Source organism: Oenanthe melanoleuca, chromosome 14, assembly GCF_029582105.1.
Source record: "Oenanthe melanoleuca isolate GR-GAL-2019-014 chromosome 14, OMel1.0, whole genome shotgun sequence".
NCBI lineage: Eukaryota > Metazoa > Chordata > Aves > Passeriformes > Muscicapidae > Oenanthe > Oenanthe melanoleuca.
The window spans coordinates 15,110,022-15,134,621 of record NC_079348.1 but is presented as its reverse complement, the minus strand read 5'-3'; the positions used below and the strand labels follow the sequence as shown (position 1 = coordinate 15,134,621).

General features: G+C 60.2%; 4 protein-coding genes and 1 non-coding gene across 8 annotated transcripts in view; 3 read left to right on the top strand and 2 right to left on the bottom strand.

The window, feature by feature from the left end:
• Nucleotides 1-9,014, top strand: part of ABCA3 (ATP binding cassette subfamily A member 3) — a 30,933-nt gene extending 21,919 nt beyond the window's left edge. For both annotated transcript variants that reach the window (XM_056503355.1, XM_056503354.1), the window contains exons 21-31: nt 584-788; nt 918-1,137; nt 1,370-1,528; nt 1,995-2,167; nt 2,447-2,581; nt 2,702-2,896; nt 3,816-4,003; nt 4,930-5,100; nt 5,503-5,690; nt 5,782-5,855; nt 7,221-9,014. In XM_056503355.1, the coding sequence (XP_056359330.1) occupies nt 584-788; nt 918-1,137; nt 1,370-1,528; nt 1,995-2,167; nt 2,447-2,581; nt 2,702-2,896; nt 3,816-4,003; nt 4,930-5,100; nt 5,503-5,690; nt 5,782-5,855; nt 7,221-7,352 (1,840 nt within the window). In that variant the 3' untranslated portion in view covers nt 7,353-9,014. The remainder of the gene's footprint in view (nt 1-583; nt 789-917; nt 1,138-1,369; nt 1,529-1,994; nt 2,168-2,446; nt 2,582-2,701; nt 2,897-3,815; nt 4,004-4,929; nt 5,101-5,502; nt 5,691-5,781; nt 5,856-7,220) is intronic.
• A 1,471-nt stretch (nt 9,015-10,485) lies between these two features.
• On the bottom strand, nt 10,486-13,968 carry MCRIP2 (MAPK regulated corepressor interacting protein 2). Its single transcript, XM_056502933.1, has 5 exons — nt 13,821-13,968; nt 13,665-13,740; nt 11,979-12,106; nt 11,712-11,813; nt 10,486-10,913 (listed from the first exon to the last, which is right to left on the bottom strand). The coding sequence occupies exons 1-5, from the start codon at nt 13,870-13,872 to the stop codon at nt 10,843-10,845; spliced, it is 429 nt and encodes a 142-aa protein (XP_056358908.1). The 5' UTR covers nt 13,873-13,968; the 3' UTR covers nt 10,486-10,842.
• A 1,654-nt stretch (nt 13,969-15,622) lies between these two features.
• Nucleotides 15,623-15,693, top strand: TRNAG-CCC (transfer RNA glycine (anticodon CCC)). Its single transcript has one exon. It is a non-coding gene; the product is annotated as a tRNA-Gly (tRNA).
• Nucleotides 15,694-15,749: 56 nt separating this feature from the next.
• On the top strand, nt 15,750-18,593 carry METTL26 (methyltransferase like 26). 3 transcript variants are annotated; one of them, XM_056502930.1, is made up of 7 exons: nt 15,753-16,000; nt 16,958-17,053; nt 17,126-17,288; nt 17,387-17,446; nt 17,808-17,875; nt 18,051-18,129; nt 18,195-18,593. In XM_056502930.1, exons 1-7 carry the CDS (start codon nt 15,810-15,812, stop codon nt 18,240-18,242), a joined length of 705 nt encoding a protein of 234 aa, XP_056358905.1. In that variant the 5' UTR covers nt 15,753-15,809; the 3' UTR covers nt 18,243-18,593. The 3 variants fall into 3 exon arrangements, with proteins under 3 accessions (XP_056358907.1, XP_056358905.1, XP_056358906.1); XM_056502932.1 differs by lacking the exon at nt 18,051-18,129 and having other exon boundaries at nt 15,750-16,000; XM_056502931.1 differs by lacking the exon at nt 16,958-17,053 and having other exon boundaries at nt 15,755-16,000.
• Nucleotides 18,502-21,817, bottom strand: WFIKKN1 (WAP, follistatin/kazal, immunoglobulin, kunitz and netrin domain containing 1). The gene is made up of 2 exons (XM_056502926.1): nt 21,342-21,817; nt 18,502-20,510 (listed from the first exon to the last, which is right to left on the bottom strand). The coding sequence occupies exons 1-2, from the start codon at nt 21,567-21,569 to the stop codon at nt 19,026-19,028; spliced, it is 1,713 nt and encodes a 570-aa protein (XP_056358901.1). The 5' UTR covers nt 21,570-21,817; the 3' UTR covers nt 18,502-19,025.
• Nucleotides 21,818-24,600: the final 2,783 nt, after the last annotated feature.

The following is a 24,600-nucleotide window of genomic DNA, read 5'->3' as shown; positions in this document are numbered from 1 at the left end:
CATCCAGGGCCTCTGAACCTCACCTAAACCAGAGGGGCCATGTCTGGGACCTCACCAAGGCAAGGTGGAGGTTTCTGGTGTGCAGGGTGGGCTGTGCCTGGGGGATGATTGTCTCCCTTGAATATTTCTTCAGCATGTTGGCAGAGTGTAGGCTCTTCAAGAAGCCCAGTGTGGATGTGCTGACCACAGCTTCCTAAAGAGGGGCAGTAGAGGGGCAGGTGCTGATCTCTGTTCTCTGTGACCAGGGACAGGACCCAAAGAAACAGCTGAAGCTGTATCGGGGAGGGTTAGGCTGGAAATCAAGAAAAGGTTCTTCCCCCAGAGGGTGGGGCACTCAACAAGCTCCTCAGGGAATGATCATGGTCTTAAGGCTGCCAGAGCTTCAGGAGCATTTGGACAATGCTTTCAGGGATGTACAGGGAGGGATTGTTGGGGTGTCTGTGCTGGACCAAGGGTTGGACTGGATGATCCCTGTGTGTCCCATTTAACTGAGACTACTCTGTGATTCTATGCTGTCCCTGTGTAGCCTCAGCATTGGTTTACTGAGATGTCCCTGCCCTCACGTGTCCCCCTGTCCCCACAGAGGCCAGACTGGGTTTGCCATTGCCATCAACCTGCTGTATGGGATGGCCTCTCTGGCCAGCACCTTCGCGCTGCTGCTGGTCAGCGAACGCGCCATCAAGGCCAAGCACGTCCAGTTCGTCAGCGGCGTTTACGTGGTCAACTTCTGGCTTTCTGCCCTGCTCTGGGACATCATCAACTTCCTCATCCCTTGTGCTCTGATGTTGGTGAGTCACCCCTGGCACCCCAATGCCCTCCCTGTTGGTGGGAGTGCTGAGTGCTGCTCCTCTGGGATGTGTTGGGCGCAGGGAGAAGGACACGCCAAATGTGCCTTTCCCCACATTGCTGTGCCCCAGGTGATATTCCAAGCTTTCAACGTGCAAGCCTTCACCCAAGACAGCCACCTCGTTGATGTGATGCTGATCTTCCTCCTTTATGGCTGGGCCATCATCCCCCTCATGTACCTTCTCAGCTTCTTCTTCTCAGTGGCAGCCACAGCCTACACCCGTCTCACCATCTTCAACATCCTCTCTGGCACCGCCACGTTCCTCGCCGTCACCATCATGAGCATCCCAGGTGGGTCACTACCCTCTGTACCTGCCCAGCCATCACCAAGAAGGTCCAGCCCCTAAGGGAGCTCTCTCACTCCAGGGCCATTCCCACAATAGCCATAAAACCCTACAACAGTTCATTCCCACCCATTAAAAGTGACAAAAAATGTTTCATTTCCCTCTCAGCTTGGCAGTATCAGGGTTTTTTCTTGCAAACCAGCAGTCTCTAATCCCTTGATCCACCTGTTCTCTTTCAGAGCTGGGATTGGTGGACCTCTCCAAAACCCTGGATAAAGTTTTTCTCGTCTTACCCAATTACTGCTTGGGCCAGTGCATCAGTGACTTCTACCAGAACTACGAGTTCATTCAGTTCTGCACCTCCTCTGTTGAAGCCATCTTCATCTGCAAGGCCTTCAGTGAGTCTCTATGTCCTCACCTGGCCAATCCCCACAGCATCACTGGGGGGGCTGGGTGGTGGAACTGGGCAGTATCATGGGGCCTCTGCCTGGGCAGTAGCTGCAGGAACCATTTTAGAGCAAAAACTTGGCAGCATATTAGGGCATACATAGGAAAAAGTTCCTTAATGGATCATCTTACTCATGATTTGGAGAAAAATGTGGGCTAGGGGAGGTTTCACAGATGACTAAAGAAATCCCAATCCCAAGATTTTGGTGTCCTCTGCCTGCCTTCACTGCGTGTCTTCTGCCAGATTCCCTCCAGGCCCAAATCCTCTCATGGGAAGCATTGGGAAGAGCTGTGGGCAGGGAGCCAATGCGGTTTGGAGATGAGCCTGGCAGAGCTTTGGGCTCACAGCTTCCTCTGGAGCTCATCTGCCCTTCCCTGAATTGATCCAAGAGTTGATTTTGTTTCATCTTTCCTCAGATATCAGTTATCAGATGAACTACTTTTCCTGGGAGACCCCTGGGATTGGGCGGTACCTGACCTCCTTGGCTGTCCAGGGTTTCTCCTTCCTCTTCCTCCTCTTCCTCATTGAGACAAACCTCCTCTGGAGACTGAGAACTCTGCTCTGTGGTATCTGCAGGCGGCGGAAATGGGTGAGTGCAGCACGTGGGAGGGAGCTGTGCCCTCCAAGCCCAGCCCAGGAGTCCCTGTGAGCTGGAGACGGGCCCTCACCACCTAAACCATCTTCCCAGGGAGCATCCTCAGAGCCTGGAGAAGCCAGTCCTCTTAGGTGTATGCATTGGCAAAGGGAGTGAGGCATGCCCAGAGGTGGCTGATGGAAGGGATGGATCCTGCCAGGGCTGGGGACACTGGAGAAACCCGTTCATCCCCTATCAGCCAGGTGACACTGTGTGTCTTCCCTGTGTGTTCAGGTGGCCCTACTGAACAGGGTGTCTGTGCTGCCAGAGGACAGGGATGTGGCAGATGAGAGGAAGAAGGTTTTGGAGTCACCACCAGAGCTGCTGTCATCTCTCAGCAGCCCTCTGGTCATCAAGGAGCTCACCAAGGTGAGGTGACCTGAGCATCCTGCTGCCACCTGAGCCGTGTCCTCTCGGGGCTGGCAAAGGCACCGCCTGCCTTGCCGTGCCGTGGGCAGTGACACGTGGCTGGGGTGGGGTCTCCTGCAGGTCTATGACAGCCGGGAGTCCCTGCTGGCAGTAGACAGGATCTCCTTGGCTGTCAGCAAAGGGGAATGCTTTGGTCTCCTTGGCTTCAATGGAGCGGGCAAAACCACCACCTTCAAGATGCTGACGGGTGACGAGAGCATCACGTCGGGGGACGCCTTTGTGGATGGCCACAGCATTCTGGCCAACATCAAGAAGGTACCCAAGGCTGAAGGGTGAGGGTGGTGTTGCAGGGTGCTGTCCTGTTTTCGCTGGGCTGAGCCAGCTGAGGTGCCTCAGAGAGGACATGGTTGCAGTTCCAGAGGTGGAGACAATATCCCGGGGACATTGTGTCCTTGGCTGGCTCAGCTCTCCGTTATGTGGCCGTGTGGAAGCAGTCTCCTCTTCACTGGGATTACAGATGTGGTACAAATGGAGGCCAAACCTGGTGAGGGTAGCAAAACCTTCATCAAAGAGTTTACCTCCACTGTTGGAAATGTGGAAAATACTGGAGGATGGTTTCTAAAATGAGTGTATCAAACCTTTCCGGACCTCTTCTAGGGATCTCCTTGCTGGGTGTTGCCCACTCCCTTTGGAGGAGGAAGAGATGAGCAGGGATTAGGCTTTCAGCCCAGTCTTTCCTCTACCACTGTCCCAGATTTCAAATAATATTCTGATTTGGGAGGGACCCACAAGGACTGCCAAGTCCAACTCTTACGTGAATGAGGATCCTAGACAATGTCAGATATGAAGAACATTCCTTGAGAGCATGCCCCAAATTACTTCCTTCCCTGAAACTGCTTTCTCTCATGCTCTTGTCCCTGGAAGTGACCAGGACATAGGGGAGGTACCAGCCCTGCAGCGCTTTCCTGAGAGCCTGGGCACCCCAAAATGGTCCCTCACAGTGAGGAACCAGCTTGGCAGAGGTGTTGTGAGCCCTACAGTTGCTGTCCAGAGACACATCTGTCCATCCCTGTCGGCCCAGCCGCTCCAGGGGGGCATTTCCCTCTCATCCCACCCACGGTTTCAGAGCTGCGGCTCAGCTCCCATCACTCTGAGCAAAACCTCCCAGAGGAGCAGCAGAGCCCGTGGGTGCTGAGCCAGCCGTGAGCTGATGGGCGTCTCCTCTGGGCCCAAGGTGCAGCAGCGCATCGGGTACTGCCCGCAGTTCGACGCCCTGCTGGAGCACATGACGGGGCGCGAGACGCTGAGCATGTACGCGCGGCTGCGCGGCATCCCCGAGCGCTACGGCGGCAGCTGCGTGGAGAACATGCTGCGCGGGCTGCTCCTGGAGCCGCACGCCGACAAGCTCGTCAGGACCTACAGGTGACACCGCGCCCGCCCCCTGCCTCGCTCACTGTGCTCACTGCAGCCCTGTCCTGCTCTGAAAGGACAGGTGTGCTAGGGAAAGCAGGGCCTTCCCTTGAAATGGAGAAAGTAAATTAAGGGGCTCTGGGGTAAAGATACGGGAATAGGAATAACAGTCCTTTACTAGTACATCTATCTATCTATCTGTCTATTTGTCTGTCTGTCTGTCTATCTATCTATCTTATCTATCAATCTATCTATCTAACAAGGCAAATAAAACAACAGCAACTATGAAATTAGCAACAAAAGGAACAGGAACCCAGTGACAGTTCTTTTGGCTGTGGGCACTTTCCCCTGTGCTGCAGTTACTGTCACATGTCACTGTCACTGGCAGTGAGCTCTGGCAGGTTCCCGGTGGGCAGGGCAGACACGATCGCCCACAGCTGCAGGGGTGCTGGGGGTGATGGTGGCTGTGTCCCGAATGGGAAGGGATGGAGAAGAGGTGGGACGCTTGGAAAACAGCAAGCTGAAGCAGGAGGGGGTCCAAGCAGAGGTGCTGGGTCCAGCAGCAGAAGAGGCAGCTCCAGGTGTTGGGATGGTGGAGGGGTAGCAACGACCTTTCTCCTCTGAAGCCAAAAGCAACTCCCTCCCACCCTCCTTCACCTGCTTCTAATCTCGGGTGTTCCCCCCCTTCCCCCCGCCCACCAAGAGAAACTCCCAAAAAAGCAGGGAGGCTCTCCCTCCCCCCATCTCCAGGTCTCATGGACCCAGGCATCAGTGTCCCTTAGTGTGTCAACGGGAAAAAAATTCCACAGGCACAGAGGAAAGGAAAAACCAATGCTGAACAGGGTCTCTGTCCCCATTCCTCACTCCCGTTCTCAGCTGAAGATTGCACTTGATGATCTCGGAGGTCCAACCTTAATGATCCTGTGATTGCTCTGCAGTGGTGGGAACAAACGGAAGCTGAGTGCTGGCATTGCCCTCATTGGTGGCCCCCCTGTGATATTCCTGGATGAGCCCTCCACTGGCATGGACCCCGTGGCCCGGCGCTTGCTCTGGGATGCAGTGACACGGACACGGGAGTGTGGCAAATCCATCATCTTCACCTCCCACAGGTGACACTTGGCTGGGCAGGGCCTGGCATGAGAGGTCAGGGAGAGTGGTGGGATCCAAGGGGTGGGGACACATCTCCAGGGCTTGGTGGGTGGGCATATGCTACCTGCAGCCAGTGGCTGGCTTTACCCAAATCTCCCTCCTCCAAGAGTCCAGAGAGAAGGGAATACACCTCCAGTCGCTTTCCAGAAGCTTCTGCATGTGTCCTGGTACTAACATGCCAGAGAAGCTGTGGGTGCCCCATCCCTGGAAGCGTTCAAGGGCATGCTGGACTGGGCATGGAGCAGCCTGTTCTAGTGGAAGGTGTCCCTGCCCATGGCAGGGGGTGGGACGAGATGAGCTTTAAGGTTCCTTCCAACCAAACCATGCTGGGATCCTCTGAACGAGTCCTCTCCTTCCTGCAGCATGGAGGAGTGCGAGGCGCTGTGCACACGCTTGGCCATCATGGTGAACGGGCAGTTCAAGTGCCTGGGCAGCCCCCAGCACCTCAAAAGCAAGTTTGGTAGTGGATACACCTTGCTGGCCAAAACCCGGGCTGAGGAGGAGGGCGAGCTGCAGGCCTTCAAGGCCTTCGTGGAGAAGACTTTCCCAGGTACTGTGAGCTGCTGGAGCAGGGGCAGGGTGCTGGGTGTGAACATCAGCACATTCCCTAACACAGTGCCTCTCCCTGCTCCATTCCCCAGGCAGTGTCCTGAAGCACGAGCACCAGGGCATGGTGCATTACCACTTGACCAACAAGAACCTCAGCTGGGCACAGGTAAGGGGGCACTGGGAGCCCTTCTCCTGCCCCTTCCCCTGTTCCTGGTGCTTTGCTTTCGCTGCATTCTGCTGTGGGAATGTGGCACAGGTGGGCATGACTTCCTCATGCTGGCACCTCCCTGCACCTGCCCCTCGGCCCCAGGAACCCCCTGGCAGAGCCTTCAGATGGTGCCACGTAGGCACTGTGGGGTCCCAGCAGGGCTGGGGGCAGTGACATTCCCCAGCCACTGATCCTGAGGGTCCCAGCCCAGGGACACTGAGAAAGACCCACAGTAGAGATACAGTATGTAACCCTCTGCATCCAGTATACAGTCATGTGTAGAGTATACCTAGTACATCTCTCATTCTATATACTGTCTATATGTACATTATCTGTATGTAAATACATGCATACTATACAGAGATATTCTTAGCATACGGATAGTTTTCATATGTAGTATCTAAGTATGTATATATATTTATATGTCTGTATATTATATGCATTGTATGTAGTGTATATAATATACTGTATATTGTATATATACAATATATACTATATTATATATTATCTATAGGTTATATGGTATATGGTAGTAATCTATACAGATTATGTACTCTGGAGTATATACTCTTTAAATCAAGTGTGTAGTATAGTCTATAGAGTATTTGTAGAGTGAGTACAAAGGTACAGATTATATAAAAACTAGAGAGAGTGACTTTATAAATATATGTAGCTCAATATAAAAATTATGTGTATGCTAGATACAGATAGTTATGTATAGTGTATATATTATCCTATGTAGTTATTTCTATATTATATAAATATTTTACATATATAATGTATTAGCAGAAAACTTGGACAAGGATTCAAATCCAGATATATGTGTGTGTATATATAAATACATACATACATATATATATATATATATGTATATATATATATATATATATATATATATATGTACATATGTATGCATTTATCACGTATAAACGTGTAAAGCTATCATATCCACAGCATATATTTTTAAATGGTGTCAGATACTCCTGGCTTCCCTCCACTCTGCTGCTGGGGAAGGTGTCATTTTCCTGGGTCTCCCTGGAGATAAAAGCTTTCTCTGCTTTCCCTGTCACAGCCTTGGGTTCCTGTCACAGCCTGGGGTTCCTGTCATAGCCTGGGGTTCCCTGTCACAGCCTGGGGTTCCCTGTCACAGCCTGGGGTTCCTCTCACGGCCTGGGGTTCCTCTCACGGCCTGGGGTTCCCTGTCACAGCCTGGGGTTCCTGTCACAGCCTGGGGTTCCTGTCTCAGCCTGGGGTTCCCCCTGGGGTCCTGGGAGTCCCCCCACACCAAGTCACGCTGTCTCCTGTCCCTGCCCTCCCCTGCAGGTCTTTGGGGCCCTGGAGAAAGCCAAAGAGAAGTACCGCCTGGAGGACTACTCGGTGAGCCAGATCTCTCTGGAGCAGGTCTTCATGAGCTTCACTCGCTTCCAGCACTACACAGAGGACAGAGGGAAATGAGCCCCCGTGCCCTTCCTCACGGACTGGCCCTCAGCCTATACATAGTATATATAGAGACAGTAATTTATATATCGGCGTGTCTTAAATACTGTATAAATGTAACACTTTTCACCGGGGAGGGGTGAGAGGATGGCAGTGCTCCTGCTGCTGTCGCCGGCTCTGGGTGTGGGTGTGTGGCACTGCCACTCTCCTGCCTTCATCCATCCATCCAGCAAAAATAATCCACCCAAAAAGCCTCCCAAAAGGGAGGAGCCTTGGATGGGGAGAGGGGTGTGGACTTGGGCTGGCAGAGGAGGACTGGAGTCCCTTCTGTTCCCCTCTTCCCTGCCCCACTCACACCCTGTGGGATGCTGCCCCTGGTCCTCACCCGCATGTCCATGTGTTGTTTGGTGGTTGCTCGTGGTTTAGCAGGAGGCTGTCACATAGCTCAGATCCCTGGGGGCAGCAGGATGGGCTGGGATTGCCCGTGGGAGCACTTTGTGTCCAGCCAGGGGGACAGCTCAGCTCCTGCCTGGCACCTGCAGGCCCTGGGAAAGAGGAGGCTGTGTCTCCTTTAAGTGCTTGGGAAAACTGCTCCTGCCTGCTTGCCAGTCCTGGCCCAAGGAGCTGGCACTGACCCCAGCCATGCAAGGGGAGCTGTGTGGTGCCAGGAGCTGGCACTGGGTGAGAGGTAGGACGTGGTGCTGGAGCAATGCCCAGAGCTCGGCCCCAGGAACAGCACGTGATGGGCACGGCTGGGAGCCAGGGCTGGAGGAGCCAGGGCTGCCCAGGGACACTGCTGGGACAGGGAGAGGTGCTGCAGGGTCCCAGGGGACACTCCTGGGACAGGGAGAGGTGCTGCAGGGTCCCTGGGGGAGTTCCTGGGACAGGGAGAGGTGCTGCAGGGTCTTGGCTGTGCTCTGTAGGACGGGTGTGCAGTGTCACAGGGTGCCCAGGGATGCTGCTGGCCTCAGTGTTGTGCCCACGCAGGGGTTGTGCCCACGCAGGGCTGTGCCAGCAGCACTGCCCCATTGTGCAGGGCAGCCACAGGGCTGCCTTGAAGCCAGCAATGCCCTTGCTGTGCCCATGCCCTGCTGAGCTCACCCCTTACACCCCACACAGCTCCAGCCAGACTGTATCTGTCCTACATGCCCCTCCTCACCCCCATCCCCTCTGCCCCTCACCAGGCTGTGCCAGCAGCAGGCAGGGAGTAAAGGCCCTGTCCTGCCCCTGCCTGGCTCCAGGATGCTGCTGGGCACCAGCATTGCCCAGTCCTGCCTGGGCCCAGTTGGAGGAGGCAACTTCTTTTTGGAGTTTCCCAGTGGCTGGGTTGGGGTTTTTTTGTTTGTTTGTTGGAAATCTGTGTTGATTCTTGTCTGTCTTTAACTAGTCCCTCTGTCACCTGGGGCAGTCCCTTGGGTGCTGCCCCATGATCAATGCAGAGCTATTTGCACTATAGTACTACACACAATTGCACATAACTAATTAATATTTATGGCGAGGGGGGCTGATTCCCTCCCAGTGATTGCATTGTCAGGGGTTGGGTTATATTTTTGGGTTGGGTTTTCATTTTTTTCCTTGTGACTGACTCATTCTTTCCTGTTCCATTTTTTCCCCTTTGCCTAATGTTGTTGTTCAGAGCAATGGTGCATCATGTTACTAAGAATTTCCCTGGATCTTAAAGATGTGTGTTTTTATTAGTCAGCAGCCAGCAGGTGAATGGCCTCCCTGGACACCTTGGAGCCTTTTGGAGCTGCTGGCAGGGAGGGATTGCACCCTGGGAGCATCCTGGTGGGCAGCAGAGCCATCCACTGCCAGGGCACCATGCAGGGGGAATCCCAGCACCAGTGACTTCCCCAGGGAGGGAAGAAAGGGGGATGCTTTTTGCTGGGAGGGTGGCTGAAGTGCTGAAACTCCCAGTACCTGTTTTCTGGGAAGGGAAGCACAGCAGGGGAACAGCAGGAATGTGGTTTGAGGGGGTGAGATACAAAATTGCCACGGGCTGACAGTGCCCTGAGCACAGCAGCAGCAGTCCATGTCCTGCTGGCTCTGGTGCCCCCTGCAAGGCTTGGTGCTGGGTGGGGACAGGGAAGGCTGTGTAACCCCCACACTGCCCCTGGTGCCATGGCACAGCTGGTGGGACAGTCCATGACCAGGCTGCCATCCCCTGGCCCCAGCCCTCCATCACTCTGGGGCCACCCTGGCCTAAGTGAAGGAAATGTTATGGAAGCAGCATTTCCTTGTGCTGGGGGGCTGTAACACCCTGCCTGTCAGCCAGGCAGGCACTGTGGGCTGTGCATGGTGCTGCTCCTGATTTCAGTCACAGCCACAGTGCCAGGCATGCCAGCCCAGGAGCTCCCTGGGCAGGTTCTGCCAGGGGCACAGCTGCTGCTGCTGGCACTGCCCTGGCCTCCCAGGTGGGAGAAGCAACACAGCTCCTGGGCAGCTTCTCCTCCCACTGGCTGCAGTGTGGTTGTTATTCCCATCATAGGAATAATAAAGATGATTTTTTTTTTCCAGTGGGTGTTTCCTGGCCTCCTTTGGAATCAGACTCTATTCAGCCTGTGCTGGCCTCCTGCTCTCTGCTTGGGGAGAAGGACATGGGGGCAGAGGGGTGTCCTACAAAACCAGAACTGGAAAGGCTCAGTCTGGCTTGGAAAAGCCTAGCAGCTGAGTTCTTTTGGAGAAGCAGAAGTTGGGGTCCCCATCCTTTCTACCTCAAGCAGCCACAACTATCCTCTCTCAGCTTCCCCAGACAACCACGTGTGAGAGGGAGACCTCAAGCCTGGTGCCCAAAATGCCTTTTGACCTCCATGGCAGTGAGCAGCTGGACCTGGCAACTCCCATTCCTGCAGATTTGCCCACCTACGTGCTGCAGCCCAGGGTTCTCAGCTTCCCTGTAGATGCTCATATGCTCCCCCCACCCCCCTCAATCCCAAACACCACCTAAGACAGCACCAGCCCGTGGCTGAGCCCGAGGAGCTGAGGCAGCATCGGGGCAAGAATGCAGCTGCAAGGAAGAGGAGCTCCAAGCCCTGAATCCACAGAAACCAGGTTCCCACTGAGGCACGAGTCAGCTGGAGCAGCCCCTGTCCAGGGCAGGATGCTGCACCCCTGCTTCCCCCTCTGCCCATCCCACAAGCGCGTCTCCACAGGCAGTTTCAGCGCTTTATTGTCTGGCGGTCCTGCTACAGCACCCCACTGTCCTCCCTGTGGCTGTGACTGCAGGGGGGAGGCTCTCCCCGTCCCCAGCGTGGCACCACAGTGTCCTGGAGCTGGAGGCTGCAGGAGCTGCAGCAGTCCGAGAACTGGCACTTAAGGAATCCTGGCTGGGGCCGCACGCCGCTCCTCGGCCGGGCATGGCTGTGGTCCGTCCCGCTGGGCGGGGTCACTCCCCTTCGGGCATCGTGTCAGAACGTGCTTCAAAAACACCACCGCTTCTGGGCTGTGACCAGGTGCTCGCAGCTTCGTTTCTCTTACACAGAAACCAAATGCAACCTCTTCTTCCCTTTTATGAGCAGTTCTCGATTTTGGCCAGAAATTGCTGTGCCCACCAGTCCTCCAGGTCGATGGGAACAAAGTCTGAAAAAGAGGGGAGGGAGAGAGGGGAACAGCTGGAGCTGGAGCAGAGCTCTGGGTACTGTCTTCCAAACCCCAGAAAAAAATAATCTTGGAATCACAGAATATCCTGAGCTGGAAGGGATCCACAGGAGTCATCCTGGCTCTACACAGACACAACAATCCCACCCTGTGCATCCCTGGTGTCCAAACACTCCTGGAGCTCTGGCAGCCTCAGGGCTGTGCCCGTTCCCTGGGCAGCCTGGGCAGTGCCAACATCCTCTGGGGGAAGAACTTGTCCCTCATCTCCAATCTAGTGACATCCCCAGGTCTCCTCCACCCCTGTGCCATGTCCCCAAAAGGCCAGACTGGGTTTACAGGGACATTCTCTTCCTTGGGGAGCTCTCAGCTGCTGCAAGAGCTGCAGGCTGCTGTCACTGCCCTGTCTCCAGGTGCCACCAGACAAGTGCTGTCCCCATGCCCAATTGGTCCTGCTGGCTCCAGGAGCAGTGGGTCTCCACAGGATGCTCCTCTCTCTCCAGCATGATGCTGAACCCCTTGGTGGCAGGAGGCCTGAATCCCAGAGGGGTCAGCAACACAGTGGAACATCCAAGGGACACAGGGACATCCCCACCACAGTGCCTGAGGCCAGCTGTCTCCCCCCAGCAGCCCCAGAGTGACCTCAGCACCGGCAGGAGACCCAGCTCTGGCACATCCAGCACTGGAATCCAAATCCTCCTTCCACCACAGCCCAGTTCAGGTGCAGGCTGAGCCCACAGCCCCTCACTGCACCCCGAAGTGCCCCCAGCACTGCCCGCTCACCTTTGAGTCCGGGGTCGGGGGTTTTCTCCACGTACTGCACGGGGCCGCAGGCGCTCTCCCCGCTCCGGCTCCCGTCCAGCTGCTGCTCTACCTGCTGCCAGGCTGGGAGGGGAACAAGCACTGCGTGGGTGTGGGATCCCCGCGCCAGGGGCTGCGGACAGGGGCAGGAAGCAGAGCAAAGGAGGGCAAGCCCCCAGGCTGGGGACTCCACCCCTGCCACCATGTTCCCCAACAGTCCTGGGTACCGCCCCAGGGACCTGCCCTCACCTTCATAGACAAAGCGGACGTTCTCCTCGTGGGCCAGGGTGTAACATTCTTCAGGGGCTGAGAGCTGCTGCAGCAGCAGTGGGGGCCTCTTGCCATTCACTCTGTTGAAGACGAGTTTCTGCACTGGGCTGTGGAGGGAGGGAAGCAATAGAGGGGTGAGGGCACAGGCAGCTCTGCCCACCCCAGCAAGAACTGGGGCGGTTCTGGTGTCCTGTGCTGCCCCACAGTGCACACACTCATCCACAGCTGCAGTCACCCAGCCCTGTCCCCAAGGACTGGGATGGAAAGGGACCCAGCCCCCAGGGATAGGGGATTCTGACACAGGAGGGGTGCAAGGGGAGCTCCCTGGGGAAAAGCACCAGCTGCCTATCTCTCACCCATGCTCAAACCTCCACCAAGTGCAGTCCCTAAGATAAAGGATCTGCCACCAAAATTGCAGGAATATCAGGAAAAGGAAGTGAAATCCAGTTAGATACTGGACAGGGGATGTGCCATCCTCTGCAGATCAATCACCCAGGTTCACTGGAATAGCTCTGGCCTCAGCATGCCCCAGGACTGGGATGCAACACTGAGAAGTGGGAGCAGGTCAGGCTTCCTCAGAGCTGGGATCCCTTCTGGTGAGAGGCACTTCAACCACCCCCTGCCCTGGATGCAGCAACACCCACCAGAGCTAAAGACAAAACTCAGGATGAGACCTGGTAGCATCTTCAATGCAAAACTCCAGTATTTTGACTTTTCTGCCCAGCTCCAGGGCAGGCAGGACATGTCTGCAACAGCCACGTTCCTCACGGGACAAAGTCTAAGGGGCCCTGGGAGTGGGTTTGGAGAGCAGGAGAGACTGGGAGCAGGCAGCTCCTGCAGATCTGCAGGCAGGGGCTGGGGAGGGCACTGACCCTCGAGCCCCCACAGCCAGCAGCACTGGGCAGGCAGGAGGAGGGCAAGCGTGGCTGAAGCTACTCCAGTGAATTTCAGGGATCCAGGGAACGAGAGGAACTGGGGGGGGGGGGGGGGGGGTGTGAAGGGGGGGCTCATCCATTTCTTGGAGCAGGAGAGGATGTGCAGAACTAGCGGGGTCCCACTGCCCTGTCTGGGTGTGCTTTGAGTCCAGCCGGGAAAGGGGTCTCCTTGGGGGTCCCACCGCCGCCTCCCAGCCACTAGCTCCAGGTGCTGCTGCCGGACACTGGAGCTCACCCAGAAAGTGTCACCGCGGCTCTGGGGGCAGAGGGGACCGCCAGCCCCGGGGGCGCACGGCGCGGCAGAGGCGGGCGGGCTCCCGGCGGAGCGGCGCTGGCCCCGCCGCCCGTTTGTGCAATCGGGGCCGTCCGCAGGGCGGGCGGGGGGGCTGCACGGCCCGGCCCGCACCGGGACCCCCCGCGCCGCCTCCTTGGCGTGACCCCACCGCTCCCACTCCTCGCGGATTGTGGGGACGGCCCGTGGGAAGGAGGAGGGGCGGCGGCTCCGGCGCGTCCCCGGCGCGGGGCGGCCCACGGCACGCGTGTACCGGGCTCCGCGGGACGCGAGCGGGCGCGGGCACGGCTGCGACCCCCGGGGCGAGCGGCGCCGAGCGGAGAGCCCGGGTCCCCCTCCCGCGTCCCGCCGGGCGGCCCGGCCGTCCCCGCTCCCCTTCCCAAGGTCACGGCCCGGCCGCCCCGGCGCCGCTCCCCTTCCCAAGGTCACAGCGCTCACCTGGCGGGGGGCCACGGGCCGGGCCGCCCCCGCAGCTCGCCCAGTTTGCTGCTCTCCACCGCCTGCTGCGTGGGACCTGCGGGGGGCGCGGGGCGTCAGGGGGGCAGCGAGGGCCGCACGGAGCCCCCGCGCCCCCGGCCCCGCGCCCCCCGGTACCTGTGCGGCGCTGCGTGGCGAGCTTGCTGGGGCCGCGCGTCAGCGTGTACATGGTGCGGGCCCGGCCCACGGCCCCGCCGCCCCCGCCCGAGTGCCGAGCGCGCCCCTCGCCGGGGCCTTTAACGGGCCGGGCCGGGCCGGGCCGGGCGGCCCCGCCAGCACCGACACGCCCCCGCGCTTAAAGGGACCGCGCGGCGCGCGTGGGACGGGCGGCAGCGCGCTGCGCTCGGGGGACGCGTGCGACACCCCCGGGACAGGCCGGGGGGACACGTGCGGGGACACGGCGACACATGCGTTGGGACATGGGGACAAGTCTGCTTTGTGGGGACACGTAGGGGACACGCACACGGGACACATCGGGGGCACGCGTGGGATGTGGGACACGCAGGGGACACATCAGGTGTACGTGTGGGGGTGCGTGGGATGCGTGGGGCGCTCAAGGGACACACGTGGGGACGCTCGTCGCGCACACGGGGGATGTGAGGACACAGCGGACATTCATGGGATACAGCAGGGGCATGTGGGGGATGTGGGAACACGCTGGAGACACGCAGGACATGTCAGGGGTGCACGTGGGAGGTTAATGGGGACACAGGATGCAGGGACACACTGGCGACAAGCAGGGCACACTCTGGGAGAATATGTGGGGACTTGCGAGGGACACGGGGGGGACACGTAGGATGCGGGAGACACAGGACACGCAGGACACACAGAAGGGACACTGGAACGTGCGGAGCTCAAGAAGGGGAGAGCGCAGAACAGACACGCGGGACACAGGATGGAACAGGCGCGCAGGGGACGCGGGAGTCACGGGAAACCCGGAGGGGACCTGCACGGTGACAGGAGACAGGACACTGCAGGACACACTGCACACACAGGGGACAGATAGGGGTCATTTCTGGGACACGAAGGACCCAGGCAGGGAGAAGTAAGGGGTGCAGAGGCATTGGCTGAGGTGCCCCCTCCAGAGGGGACGCCGCTGTGGCTGCACATCCCATAACCAGCGCAGGAAGCCGGGGTGGGCAGCGCCGTCCCGGCCAGCACGGTGACCTTTGGAGCGGGGAGGTCCCGCCAAGGTGTCCCCACGTGGCAGGAGGTGCAGACCCAGGACATGACCCCGGGCAAGTCCCCGGGCAGCGTCCACAGGCCACCCCTGGGGCTGGCGGCAGCTCCCAGAGTTTTGGGGAGAGATCGTGTGACAAACGCTGGGGACTCAGAGGCTCCAGCCCGGCTCCAGGGGCTGCAAAGCCGCCCCACGAGGTGACCTTTGCCTTGCGGCCACGTTGCCACGGTGCTGGCCGGGGAGGGAGGGCTGCGGGAGGGTGCCTCCCGTAAAAGCCCAGCGGAGCCTGATCCCGGTCGGTGCCAGGCACGCGTGGACCCTTCGTGGGTGTGCATCCACTGCTGTCACCCCAGCCTTGTTACTGTGCCTAAATAGAACCCTGACCCACAGGATGTCACCACCGGCTGCCATCCCCCTTGTCACGTGCTGGGGGCTGTGCCTCAGTTTCCCCGCGGACCTGCCCGGGGTTTCTAAGCGCTGTTGGTTCATCCCTGAGTGTTTCCATGCTTGGAAGGGCTGAACCCCTAATCCTTGTGCTCCAGATGGATCCCTCCAGACCTCCACACCAGTGACAGCTGTCCGGAAAGGGTGGGTGGGTTCCCCTCACGCCCATTTTCCTGCGGTGTCCGGGTAAATCCTCAGTTTGCCTGTTTAGGGGGTGGCGGAGCAGAGCTGCGCCCGGCCGGGTCCCGCAGTCCGGGCAGCGCCGAGGGGCGGCGGGGCGGGAGCGCTGCCGGCCGCGCCGCTGGTGTAGTGGTATCATGCAAGATTCCCATTCTTGCGACCCGGGTTCGATTCCCGGGCGGCGCACTTCTTTATTTTTCTCCTTCCTTCTGTTATTTTGCCCTCCCCGCCGTGGAAGCTCCACCCGCGGCCGGGGCGGGCCGGCGGTGCCGGGAGCTGTAGTTCCCCGGTCCGGCCCGGCCATGCAGGTCCCGGCGGCCGCGGAGCGCAACAAGGGCCCGATCCTGGCGGCGCTGCGGGAGTGCGCGGGGCCGGGCGCGCTGCGGGTGCTGGAGGTGGCCGCGGGCTCGGGGCTGCACGCCGCGCACTTCGCCCGGGCGCTGCCGCGGGCGCGCTGGCAGCCCTCGGACATCGACCCGCGGGCGCTGCGCAGGTGAGCGGGGCCGGGGGGACCCGGGGGACACCGCCCTGCACCGCGGCCCCGGTTCCCTGCTCCCCAGTTTTTATTTATTTATTTATCTAATTTCGTTTGGGGATTTTTGGGAAAACCCCAGTATCCGAGTCTCCTGTATCCCAGGCTCTCCTGCTTAGTGCTTTATTTCCTCCAGGAAAGCCCCAGTATCCAACTCTTGGATGAGCTGGATGCGTATTTTTTCCCAGAAAAGACCCACTCCACGGCGGGCCCAGGCTCCACGCTTTTTTTTCCTTTTTTCAGGAAAAACCCAGCAGCCAAGGCTCTCTTGCTGTCTTGCTATCTCTTGCCTCTCCAGCAGCCCAGGCTCCTCCGCTCAGTGCTGTATTCTTTCCAGGAAAACCACAATATCCTGCTCTCAGATGAGCTTAATATGTATTTTTTTCCCAGCAAAGACCCCCTTGGACAGCCCAGGCTCTCTGGCTTGACATTTTATTTTTTCCAGGCAAACCACAATATTCAACTTTTTGCCCAGCGCAGGCTCCCCAGGTCAATACTCACTATATTTTTTTTTTTTCAATAAATCCCCAATATCCAACTCCCAAGCAACCCATGCTCCCCAGCTCAGGACTTTATTTTTCCCAGAAAACTCGCAAAATCCAGCTTTCCACTGTAGGGAAAAAAAAAAAAAAAAAAAAAAAAAGCCTGGTGGGGAGGTGCTGGAACCAGCACCTGTCCAGGGGGAGTTTTGGGCTTCCCACCCAGCAGCAGCCACCACCCCGGATAAAATGATCCCCAGGCTGGGAGGCTGCAGGAGCTGAGACCTGGGTGGTGAATGTGCCCAAAAGGGTGTAAATAACACCAAAATCAGGTGTTGGTGCAGTGGTGCCAGTGGGGTGCCCCACAAGGAGAGGGAGCTCCAAAATCGGGGAGTTTAGGCCCTGGGGCCTCTCCATCCTCCTGCTGCTGCTTGTCCAGGTGCTTCCAGTTCTCCATCTGCAGCTGGAAGCAAAGGGCTGGGCAGAGAGCCCCAGGCTGTGCTGCCCCCACATCCACGGGGAATAACAGTTACTGGTGAGGGGATTTCCCTGCCTGGGGGGTGCACGGGGGATCCCTGCAGGGCTCCAGGTGGGTGTGGTCCCACAGCATCGCTGCCTACGTGGAGGCCACGGGACTGCCCAACCTGCTGCCCCCCATCCTGCTGGACGTGTCCCAGGGCTGGGAGACCTGGGGGGGCACCCAGCCCGGCACCCTCGACCTCCTGGTCAGCATCAACATGATGCACATCGCAGAGCTGCGGTGCACCGAGGTGAGCAGCCCCCACAGCCCCTGCCCCCTGCCAGGGCCGAGGGGGGCTCCAGGGGGTGTCCCCGGCCCCCTGACCCGGTGCCCTCTCTCCTTCCCCAGGGCCTGTTCAGGGGTGCCGGGGTGCTGCTGAAACCCGGAGGAGTGCTCTTCACCTATGGGGTGGGTCCTGGTGCAGGAGCATCCTGGGGGTGCAGAGCAAATGCTGGGGGGCAGGTGGGAGAGCAGCTCAGTCATGGCTTAGGGAGGGAACTGGGAAATGCAGGGGCTTGGGGGCGTCTCTGACTTTTGGGGCACATGCTGAGCCATGAAAGGGACGGTTTTGGATGGGAGAGATCCTGTCCTCCCTCACCTTATCCAGGGCAGGGTCTGGGGAGCTGCAGATATGACAGGACTCTCAGTGGGTGGTGGAACTCCTTGGGGGCCGTGTCTCTGCCGTGCTTGGTGGGACAGCAGCCCATGGAAGGGGGTCTGGGGGGCTACGGGGTGGCTCCTGCCTGCAGCTCCAGCTGTGTCCCACCAGCCCTACGCCGTGGACGGCCAGATCAGCCCCCAGAGCAATGTGGACTTTGACCGCAGCCTGAGGCAGAGGTAGGAGGGGCTGGGGGGCTCAGGCTCCTGGGGGCCCATCCTGCAGCTGCAGGAAGCTCCCTCCCAGCGTGGTCGTTCCAGATAAGCCAGGCCTAGGGCAGCCCCCCAGCCCGGGGAGCTGGGGCTGCTTTGGGGCGGGGTGTCCCCGAGTGTGACCGCGCCTCCCTCCCCGCAGCAATCCCGCCTGGGGGCTGCGGGACACGGCGCTGCTGCGGGAGCTGGCCCGGGCCAACGGGCTGTGCCTGGAGAGGATGGTAGGTGAAGGGACGGGGTGCTCCCCGTGCCGCTGTGCCCCCCTGAGCCGGCTCTGTGCTTCCAGGTGGACATGCCGGCCAACAACAAGAGCCTGATCTTCCGCAAGCTGTAGCCGGCCCTGCCAGCGCTGCCAGCGCCTCCCGGCACTGCTGTCCCCACCGATGTCTCCTGCAGGGGTGGCACTGTCCCACCATGGCTGCCGCTGGGGCTGGGGACAGCAGTGATGGGACAGACTCACCCCAGCTGGGGGGGTCCATCTCCCCTGGTGCCTTCGGGGGCCCCTTTGCAGTGGGGAGCCGGGACCAGCCTGGACCAGGAGGCAGTTCAGCTGCCACGGGGGGGACACAACACTTCTGGGCATCAGGGAGACCCCTTGCTCCATTTCCTGTGTTGATGATGTTGCCCTTCCCCTCCCCAGGATTGTGCTGCTGCCCCCCAATAAACCCTGTGGCTTTGCCCTCCACACCTCAGCAGCTCCCTGATGTTTTCAGCACAAACACTGGGGGTGGGGGGTCCCCAGTTCCACCTCCAGCACCAAGGAAAGGCTCAGGTCCAGCACCAGGGGTGTTACACTGGGCCCAGAGGCTTTGGTGAGGTGGGAAGATTTTATGAGTGGGGTTGTCCTGGCAGATCTCCCACCCCTCTGCAACCCAACTCAGTTCTCTATTGCTCCTGGACAGGCTGGGGGCGGGGGGGGGGGGGTCACACGGTGGGGGAAACATGCGGCAGATAAATTACAGTGGAGGTGGGAGCTGCTCTGTTGCTCAGCATGGGGTTGGGGGAGCTACATGACAGTGGTAACCTCTAAACACAGGCACTGGTGCGGGGGCTCCCTCAGGCTGCCCCCTCCGTGCTGTGTCTGCAGCTCCCCCCGTCGGCACATCCTGGCTGTCCCCTAGTCCTGGAAGCGGTTCAGGAGGTCGCAGGTTTTCTTCTCCATCAGCTCGTAGATCTTCTTCACCCGTTTGTCGTTGGCTGCCCGGACGTAGCTGCTGGGGTCCAGCGTGGCCATTCCGTCGTGCACCTCGCCCATGATGATCAGGGGCCCGTCCTCCGCCGTCATGTTGGGGCAGGGGCAGCTCCAGTCCATGTCGGTCAAGGTCACCTCCAGGTACTTGATGTTGAAGAACTTGAGGCCCATCTTCTCATCCTTGAGGACGTCCTCGAGGGCGAAGCGGGCGATGCCGGAGTCCTGGTCCTCCACGATCTCCATGAGCCGCCCCACGATGGCGAAGTCGCTGCGGCAGAGGCTCAGCACCATCTTGCTCTTCAGGCGGCAGGCCTTGCACTGCAGGCTCTTGGGGAAGGGGCACACGTCCTCGCACGTCTCCTTGCTCTCGAAGTTGTTGGTGTTGCCCTCGCAGCCGCCGTAGACGAAGGAGTGGCACTGCTTCAGCAGGTGGTTGTACGCCCAGCGCGGCTCCCAGTTCTGGCAGGGCCCCTGCACCATGGGCAGGAGGCAGGTGGGGCGGGCGCTGCCCAGGCAGGCGGCTCGGCACTCCTCGTACGTCTCGAAGTGGTTCCTGTTGGCTCCGCAGCCGCCGTAGCGGAAGGTGAGGCAGGAGCCCTGCTTGGCATCGAAATGCCAGCGCACCTCCGTGGGCTCGCAGCGCCGCCGGTCCGGCTCCTTCAGGCACTCGGCGCTGGGGAAGGGCTGGGGGCTGCCGGTGCGCGGGGTCCCGCCCGGCTCCCGCCTGAGCACCGACAGCGGGAAGTCGGCGCGGAGCAGCCCGGCGGCGTTGCGGGCCGTGCAGGTGTAGATGCCGGCGTCCTCGTGGCGGGCGTTGTAGATGACCAGCTGGCCGATGTTGGTGACCACCACGTTGCCGTACATCTGGTCCGGCCGCATGATGAAGTTCTCCTCCCGCTCGCTCTGCTTCTCCCAGGTGATGTCGGGCTGCGGGCGGCCGCTCACGTCGCAGCGGAAGCTGACGGTGCCGCCGGCGCGCACGGACTGGTGGAAGGGGTTGGTGTACAGCGCGGGGGGCACCGGCACCTCGGGGCCGACGCCCGGCGTGGGGCGCGCCGTGGTCTCCTGCGGCACGGGGCTGGTGTCGGGCCAGGTGAAGATGTGCTTGCAGGGCACGGTGGTGAGGCGGGTGCCGCGCAAACACGCCTCGGCGTCCATGTAGCACTTGTTGTAGTAGGTGAGGCCGTCGGAGGCGCAAGTGAAGTTGGGCTCCTTCTCGCAGCGGTCCTTGCACTTGCAGACGGGCTGCCCGTCCCAGATGTCGCAGTCGGAGCCCTGCTGCGCGCACACGAAGCTCTCGCAGGAGGCGGCGGGCGCCAGCGCCGGAACGCTGCCGTCGGCAAAGCGCGCGGCCACGCAGCTCCGCAGCCCACACACGTTGGTGCAGCACTTCTCAAAGTCTTCGCAGTCCTGCTCGGGGAGGGAGGAGAGATTGCGGGGGGGACGCGGAGGCACCGCTGTGCTGGGGCTGTGGGTGCTGTTCCCACCCCCGTGGGACTTTCGGGAGGGCAGGTGTGTCCCCCTGTGCACCTCCAGCACCACTGGGCTCCGGGTGAGAGCCAGACCTCCCCGGCGCAGCTGCACCAGCCCCAGCCCACCCTCGGCACCCCCAGGATGTTTGGGGTGCGCCGCAGTGATGACGGTCCCTTCAGACGGCAGAGAGCAACTTGCCCTTCTCAGCTTTTGCTGCCGAGGGGAGGCAGAACTCATACAAATGAATTGTGAAGGAGTCTCCCCTTAGGGTTCAGACAGCCCTAACCGGGGTGGGGTTGCCCCTGCTCAGCCTGGTGGAGCTCCAAGCCAAGGTTCTATGGGATGGACGACCCGGTCCGGTCGGCCCGGTGGGCTTCAGCCCTCAGGGAAAAGCTGGGAGAGGATTCTGTCCTCGGCTTGATGGGGTCCGTGTCCCAGCACACCCATTTCCTTCATCCCAGACAGCCCTTTGACAGGGTGGAAGCATCCTGGGGGTGCACGAGGAGGGTGGTCTGACCATGGGACACGGTCTGGGGGGATGTGAGGTGGCAACAAGCAGTTTCTCTGCCTGTGGGGGACTGGGGCGCCCAGCAAACAGGAGAGGCTTAGGGGGAGAAGCTGCAGCAGAGCTGAGCCCGTTGCACGGAAACAACCGAACCGGCTGTGCCGTCCGGCACAGGACCCGCACCCCAAAGCATCTCCTCTGGGGACCTGGGGATGCCCCCAAACCCTGTTACCGCCCGCCGCCTCCGCAGCCCCCTCACTCACCTGGTCGGCCTGGCACTCCCGCTCGCAGGTGCTCTGGGCATCCACCCATAGGTTGGGGTTCAGCTGGTTGGGGCAGACGCCCAGGTGCCGCATCCTGCCCGGCTGCAGGCTCAGCCCGGCCGCCGCCGCCAGCACGGGCAGCAGCAGCGCGATGCCCGCGCGGAGCCGCTGCCGCCCACCCGCACGGTGGCCCCGGGCCCCGCGCCCGCCTCTCCCGCGAGCAGCCATCGGGCCACCCCGCGCCGCCGGCCTGGCTCGTCGGCGAGGGCTCGGGATAAATCACATTCAGGACGGACGGGATGAGGGAGAAGGCGGGGGGACAAAGAGGAGGAGGAGAGGACCAAACCTCTGTCCTTCAGCACGCCCGGCGCCCTCCGGACCACCGGCGATGCCGCCCGCCGCCTCCATCCATCGCCGCTCGGCTCTCGGGGCGCCGGGGACACGGCGGCAGCGGCGGGTGTCTCTCGGGGCTCAGTCCACCCCCGGCACGGCCAGCGGGGCGAGTGGGGTGGAAGGGGAGGACTGGAAGGTTGTAATCTGAATCCCCTCCCTTCCAACTGATGTTTCTGGGTGTTTGGAATGGGAAAGGCGCTGACCTCAGCCTCTAACCCCGGCGAGCCCGGCGATCCCTGGGCAAACACGGGGGGAGATCAAAGGGAGAATTCAGAAAGTCTCCAAAGAGGGAGAGTGAAAGGCGGGGGGGCACACAAAAACCCGCCCGGCCCACGGAGCCGAATTCCTGCAGGATGAGAAAACAGCCGGAGCCTGCGGTCCCCTCGGACGGGGCGGCCGGCGGGAGGTGCGCGGAGCTCCCTCACCCCGCACCGCATCTCCGGCACCCGCCCGGGAGCGGGACACCGGCACGGAGCCGTCCCCGCTTTCCAGCCCGCATCCCACCAGTGCCGTGCTGCTGGCACCGCTCCGTGTCTCGCCTGGCGGGGTGGGTGCCCAGCCAGCCCCCCTGGAGGGGCTCCCCCCAGCCCCCTGGGGCTCGCAGCCCTCCCTCCCCGATGATTTACAGCCAGGACGTCTCCTGAGCCACACCAGACCCCGGCACATTGTGCTTGGGCTCAAGCAGCACGTCCCGCACCAGCCCCGAGCTGGCAGGAGCCGGCCCCGGCTCCCCGGCCAGATCCCCCTAATCCCCGATGGAGACTGACCTGCAGCAGGAACATTTCATGGCATTTTGGGAGCATTAACTCTTCCGGCTCTGGTGAGAGCCTCAGCCCCGAGGGGGGTCTGCAGCCCCTGTGAAACAGCAAACCCGAGGGTGTTTTGCCCCGGGGAGCAGCTCAGCACCTCCAGTCTCCCCTCTTGGGGAGCAGATAGTGGAAGGGACAAAAAAAAACCTCCGGTGGGAGCCCTTTCCTTTTTTTTTTATTTTGGGGGGGGGGGGGGGGTGGGGGGGAAGTGGGGGGGGATCTAACCCACGCTCACCTCAGAGCTGCTTTCGCATGGAATGGTTTGGTGCTCCCCGAGTCTGTGGCTCCTTGGGGAAGCCCTTTTGCCCCAGACCAGGTGATTTGGGGGACCCTCAACACGCCCACACTGGTGTGAGCGGGCTGCAGCCACAATGCTGTGGCACGGTGACCTCCAGCCAGGAGCAGTGACACAGTGCTGTGACTGCCAGCCCTGCCCAGACCAGCACATGGCTGCACTGCTGCTGCCTCTGCGCTGCCCGTGGCGATCCTGGGGCTCCCCGGGGCCCCAAACCCCACAGCACAGTCAGGTCTGGCACCAGCTGGCCATGAGCACGCATGGAGGGCTGGAGCACGTCCCATGGCTGTGCCCTGAGTCCTGTTCCACAGCCAAGCAGCCACCCAAGGGTCCATCCAGCTGTGGATGCTGAGGGAAGGTTATGCTGCCCTGGGACACTGATGTTTTTTGAGGCTGATGTTTTGCAAACAGGGAATTCATCAGGGTAGCCCAGCCAGGAGCTGCTGGGGCCTGTACTCTGCATGCCCTGACAGCCTGAAACCCCCAGCCCCACCCAGCCAGCCCCACCTGCTGCCTGGAGTTCCCCGATCCACAAACCTACAAACTCCAGCTGGAAGCAACGTGGGAAATGCATGGCACCTTGGTCCAGGGATGCAACTCAGAGGCATAGGTCCATTTTGGGGTGTCCCAGGGTCCTTCCAGGGGGGCTGGTGCAGGAGGGAAGGGGGAACAAGTCCTGGAGCCCAACTTCTGCCCATACCCATGGCTGGACTCCATGTAGTCACAGCACAATGCCAGTGCCGGGGCTGGGTTGGTTCTTGCCCCACTGCCCCTTTCCAGAGCCAGAGGAGCAGCCCCAAAGGGTGGCATGTGTCTCACACCAGAGCCTGAGGTGCCTCATGCCTGTGTTCTCAAGATCAGAAGCTGCAAGGACAAGCCAGGAACCTTCACCTCACCAGGTCAAGAAAAGCAGCTCCCAACGACTGGAAATCCTCATCCACACCTTGGGAGCCCCACCCAGTCTCTTCTACTGCTTCTTCAGCTGAAGGTGAATGACAAAGCAACTCTTCCCTTCCCACCCTGACCAAACCTACAGTAATTCCATCATCTCAACAGCTCCACACTGTTCACCTCCACGTGTCCAGGCACCAATTGTGCCCTAGAACAGGGATCTCTGGGCTCACTTTCAAAGATCCCAGACACAGATCAGGGTTTTACAGTTCATCTTCTCCCTCCAAGACAAAGATTTGGCTCAGCACCGTGTCCTGGAGGGAAGGGTCCTGTGCCACGTGTCCCTGCTCCCAGAACCTGCTGCACCCAGCAGGCTCCTGCCCCTCCAATGCACCCGTGGGCAGCTGCACCCTCATTTTCAAGCATCCTGCAGTCTCATGAAGGTCACATGAAGGCTTTTCCCAGCCTGCATGGGACAGTGGGACCAACCCAAGAAACATCGTATCAGAAAGGTGAATGTGGAGAAACACACTCAGTGACCAAAGACCTGAATCATCCCAGAGCAACCTGCTCCCTCCTCCTTCCTCCAAGGAGCAGGGAGCCTTGAAGCTCTCCCAGGCTTCCCATCCCGCTCAGGCTGTGCAGTGTTTTGCTGCCCTGCTCTTCCCAGGCAGACAGCTGCGGCCCCGCAGCCCCCGCTGCTGTGCCCTAATGGGCTCCGGCTGTCCCGACCCCACCTGAAACCACACACAGCCTTTGTTTCGGCCCTGGGAGAGGGAACAGACACTTCCAGAACCCCCTGAAGAAAAAGAGGAAAAAAAAAAAAAACGGCTGTGTGACTCTTCCCTGACCAGGCTTTCACCTTAGCTCC

Excerpts from the sequence above, each read along its gene's own strand:
- MCRIP2 (XM_056502933.1), bottom strand. The coding sequence starts at position 13,872 with ATGTACACGCTGACGCGCGGCCCCAGCAAGCTCGCCACGCAGCGCCGC. Across the intron at positions 11,814-11,978 it reads CGTCCGCTTTGTCTATGAAG|CCTGGCAGCAGGTAGAGCAG; the intron begins GTGAGGGCAGGT and ends TTCCCCTCCCAG. Across the intron at positions 10,914-11,711 it reads CCCCGACCCCGGACTCAAAG|ACTTTGTTCCCATCGACCTG; the intron begins GTGAGCGGGCAG and ends CCTCTTTTTCAG.
- METTL26 (XM_056502930.1), top strand. The coding sequence starts at position 15,810 with ATGCAGGTCCCGGCGGCCGCGGAGCGCAACAAGGGCCCGATCCTGGCG. Across the intron at positions 17,054-17,125 it reads ACGGGGAATAACAGTTACTG|CATCGCTGCCTACGTGGAGG; the intron begins GTGAGGGGATTT and ends GTGGTCCCACAG. Across the intron at positions 17,447-17,807 it reads GAGTGCTCTTCACCTATGGG|CCCTACGCCGTGGACGGCCA; the intron begins GTGGGTCCTGGT and ends GTGTCCCACCAG.
- WFIKKN1 (XM_056502926.1), bottom strand. The coding sequence starts at position 21,569 with ATGGCTGCTCGCGGGAGAGGCGGGCGCGGGGCCCGGGGCCACCGTGCG. Across the intron at positions 20,511-21,341 it reads GGGAGTGCCAGGCCGACCAG|GACTGCGAAGACTTTGAGAA; the intron begins GTGAGTGAGGGG and ends CTCCCCGAGCAG.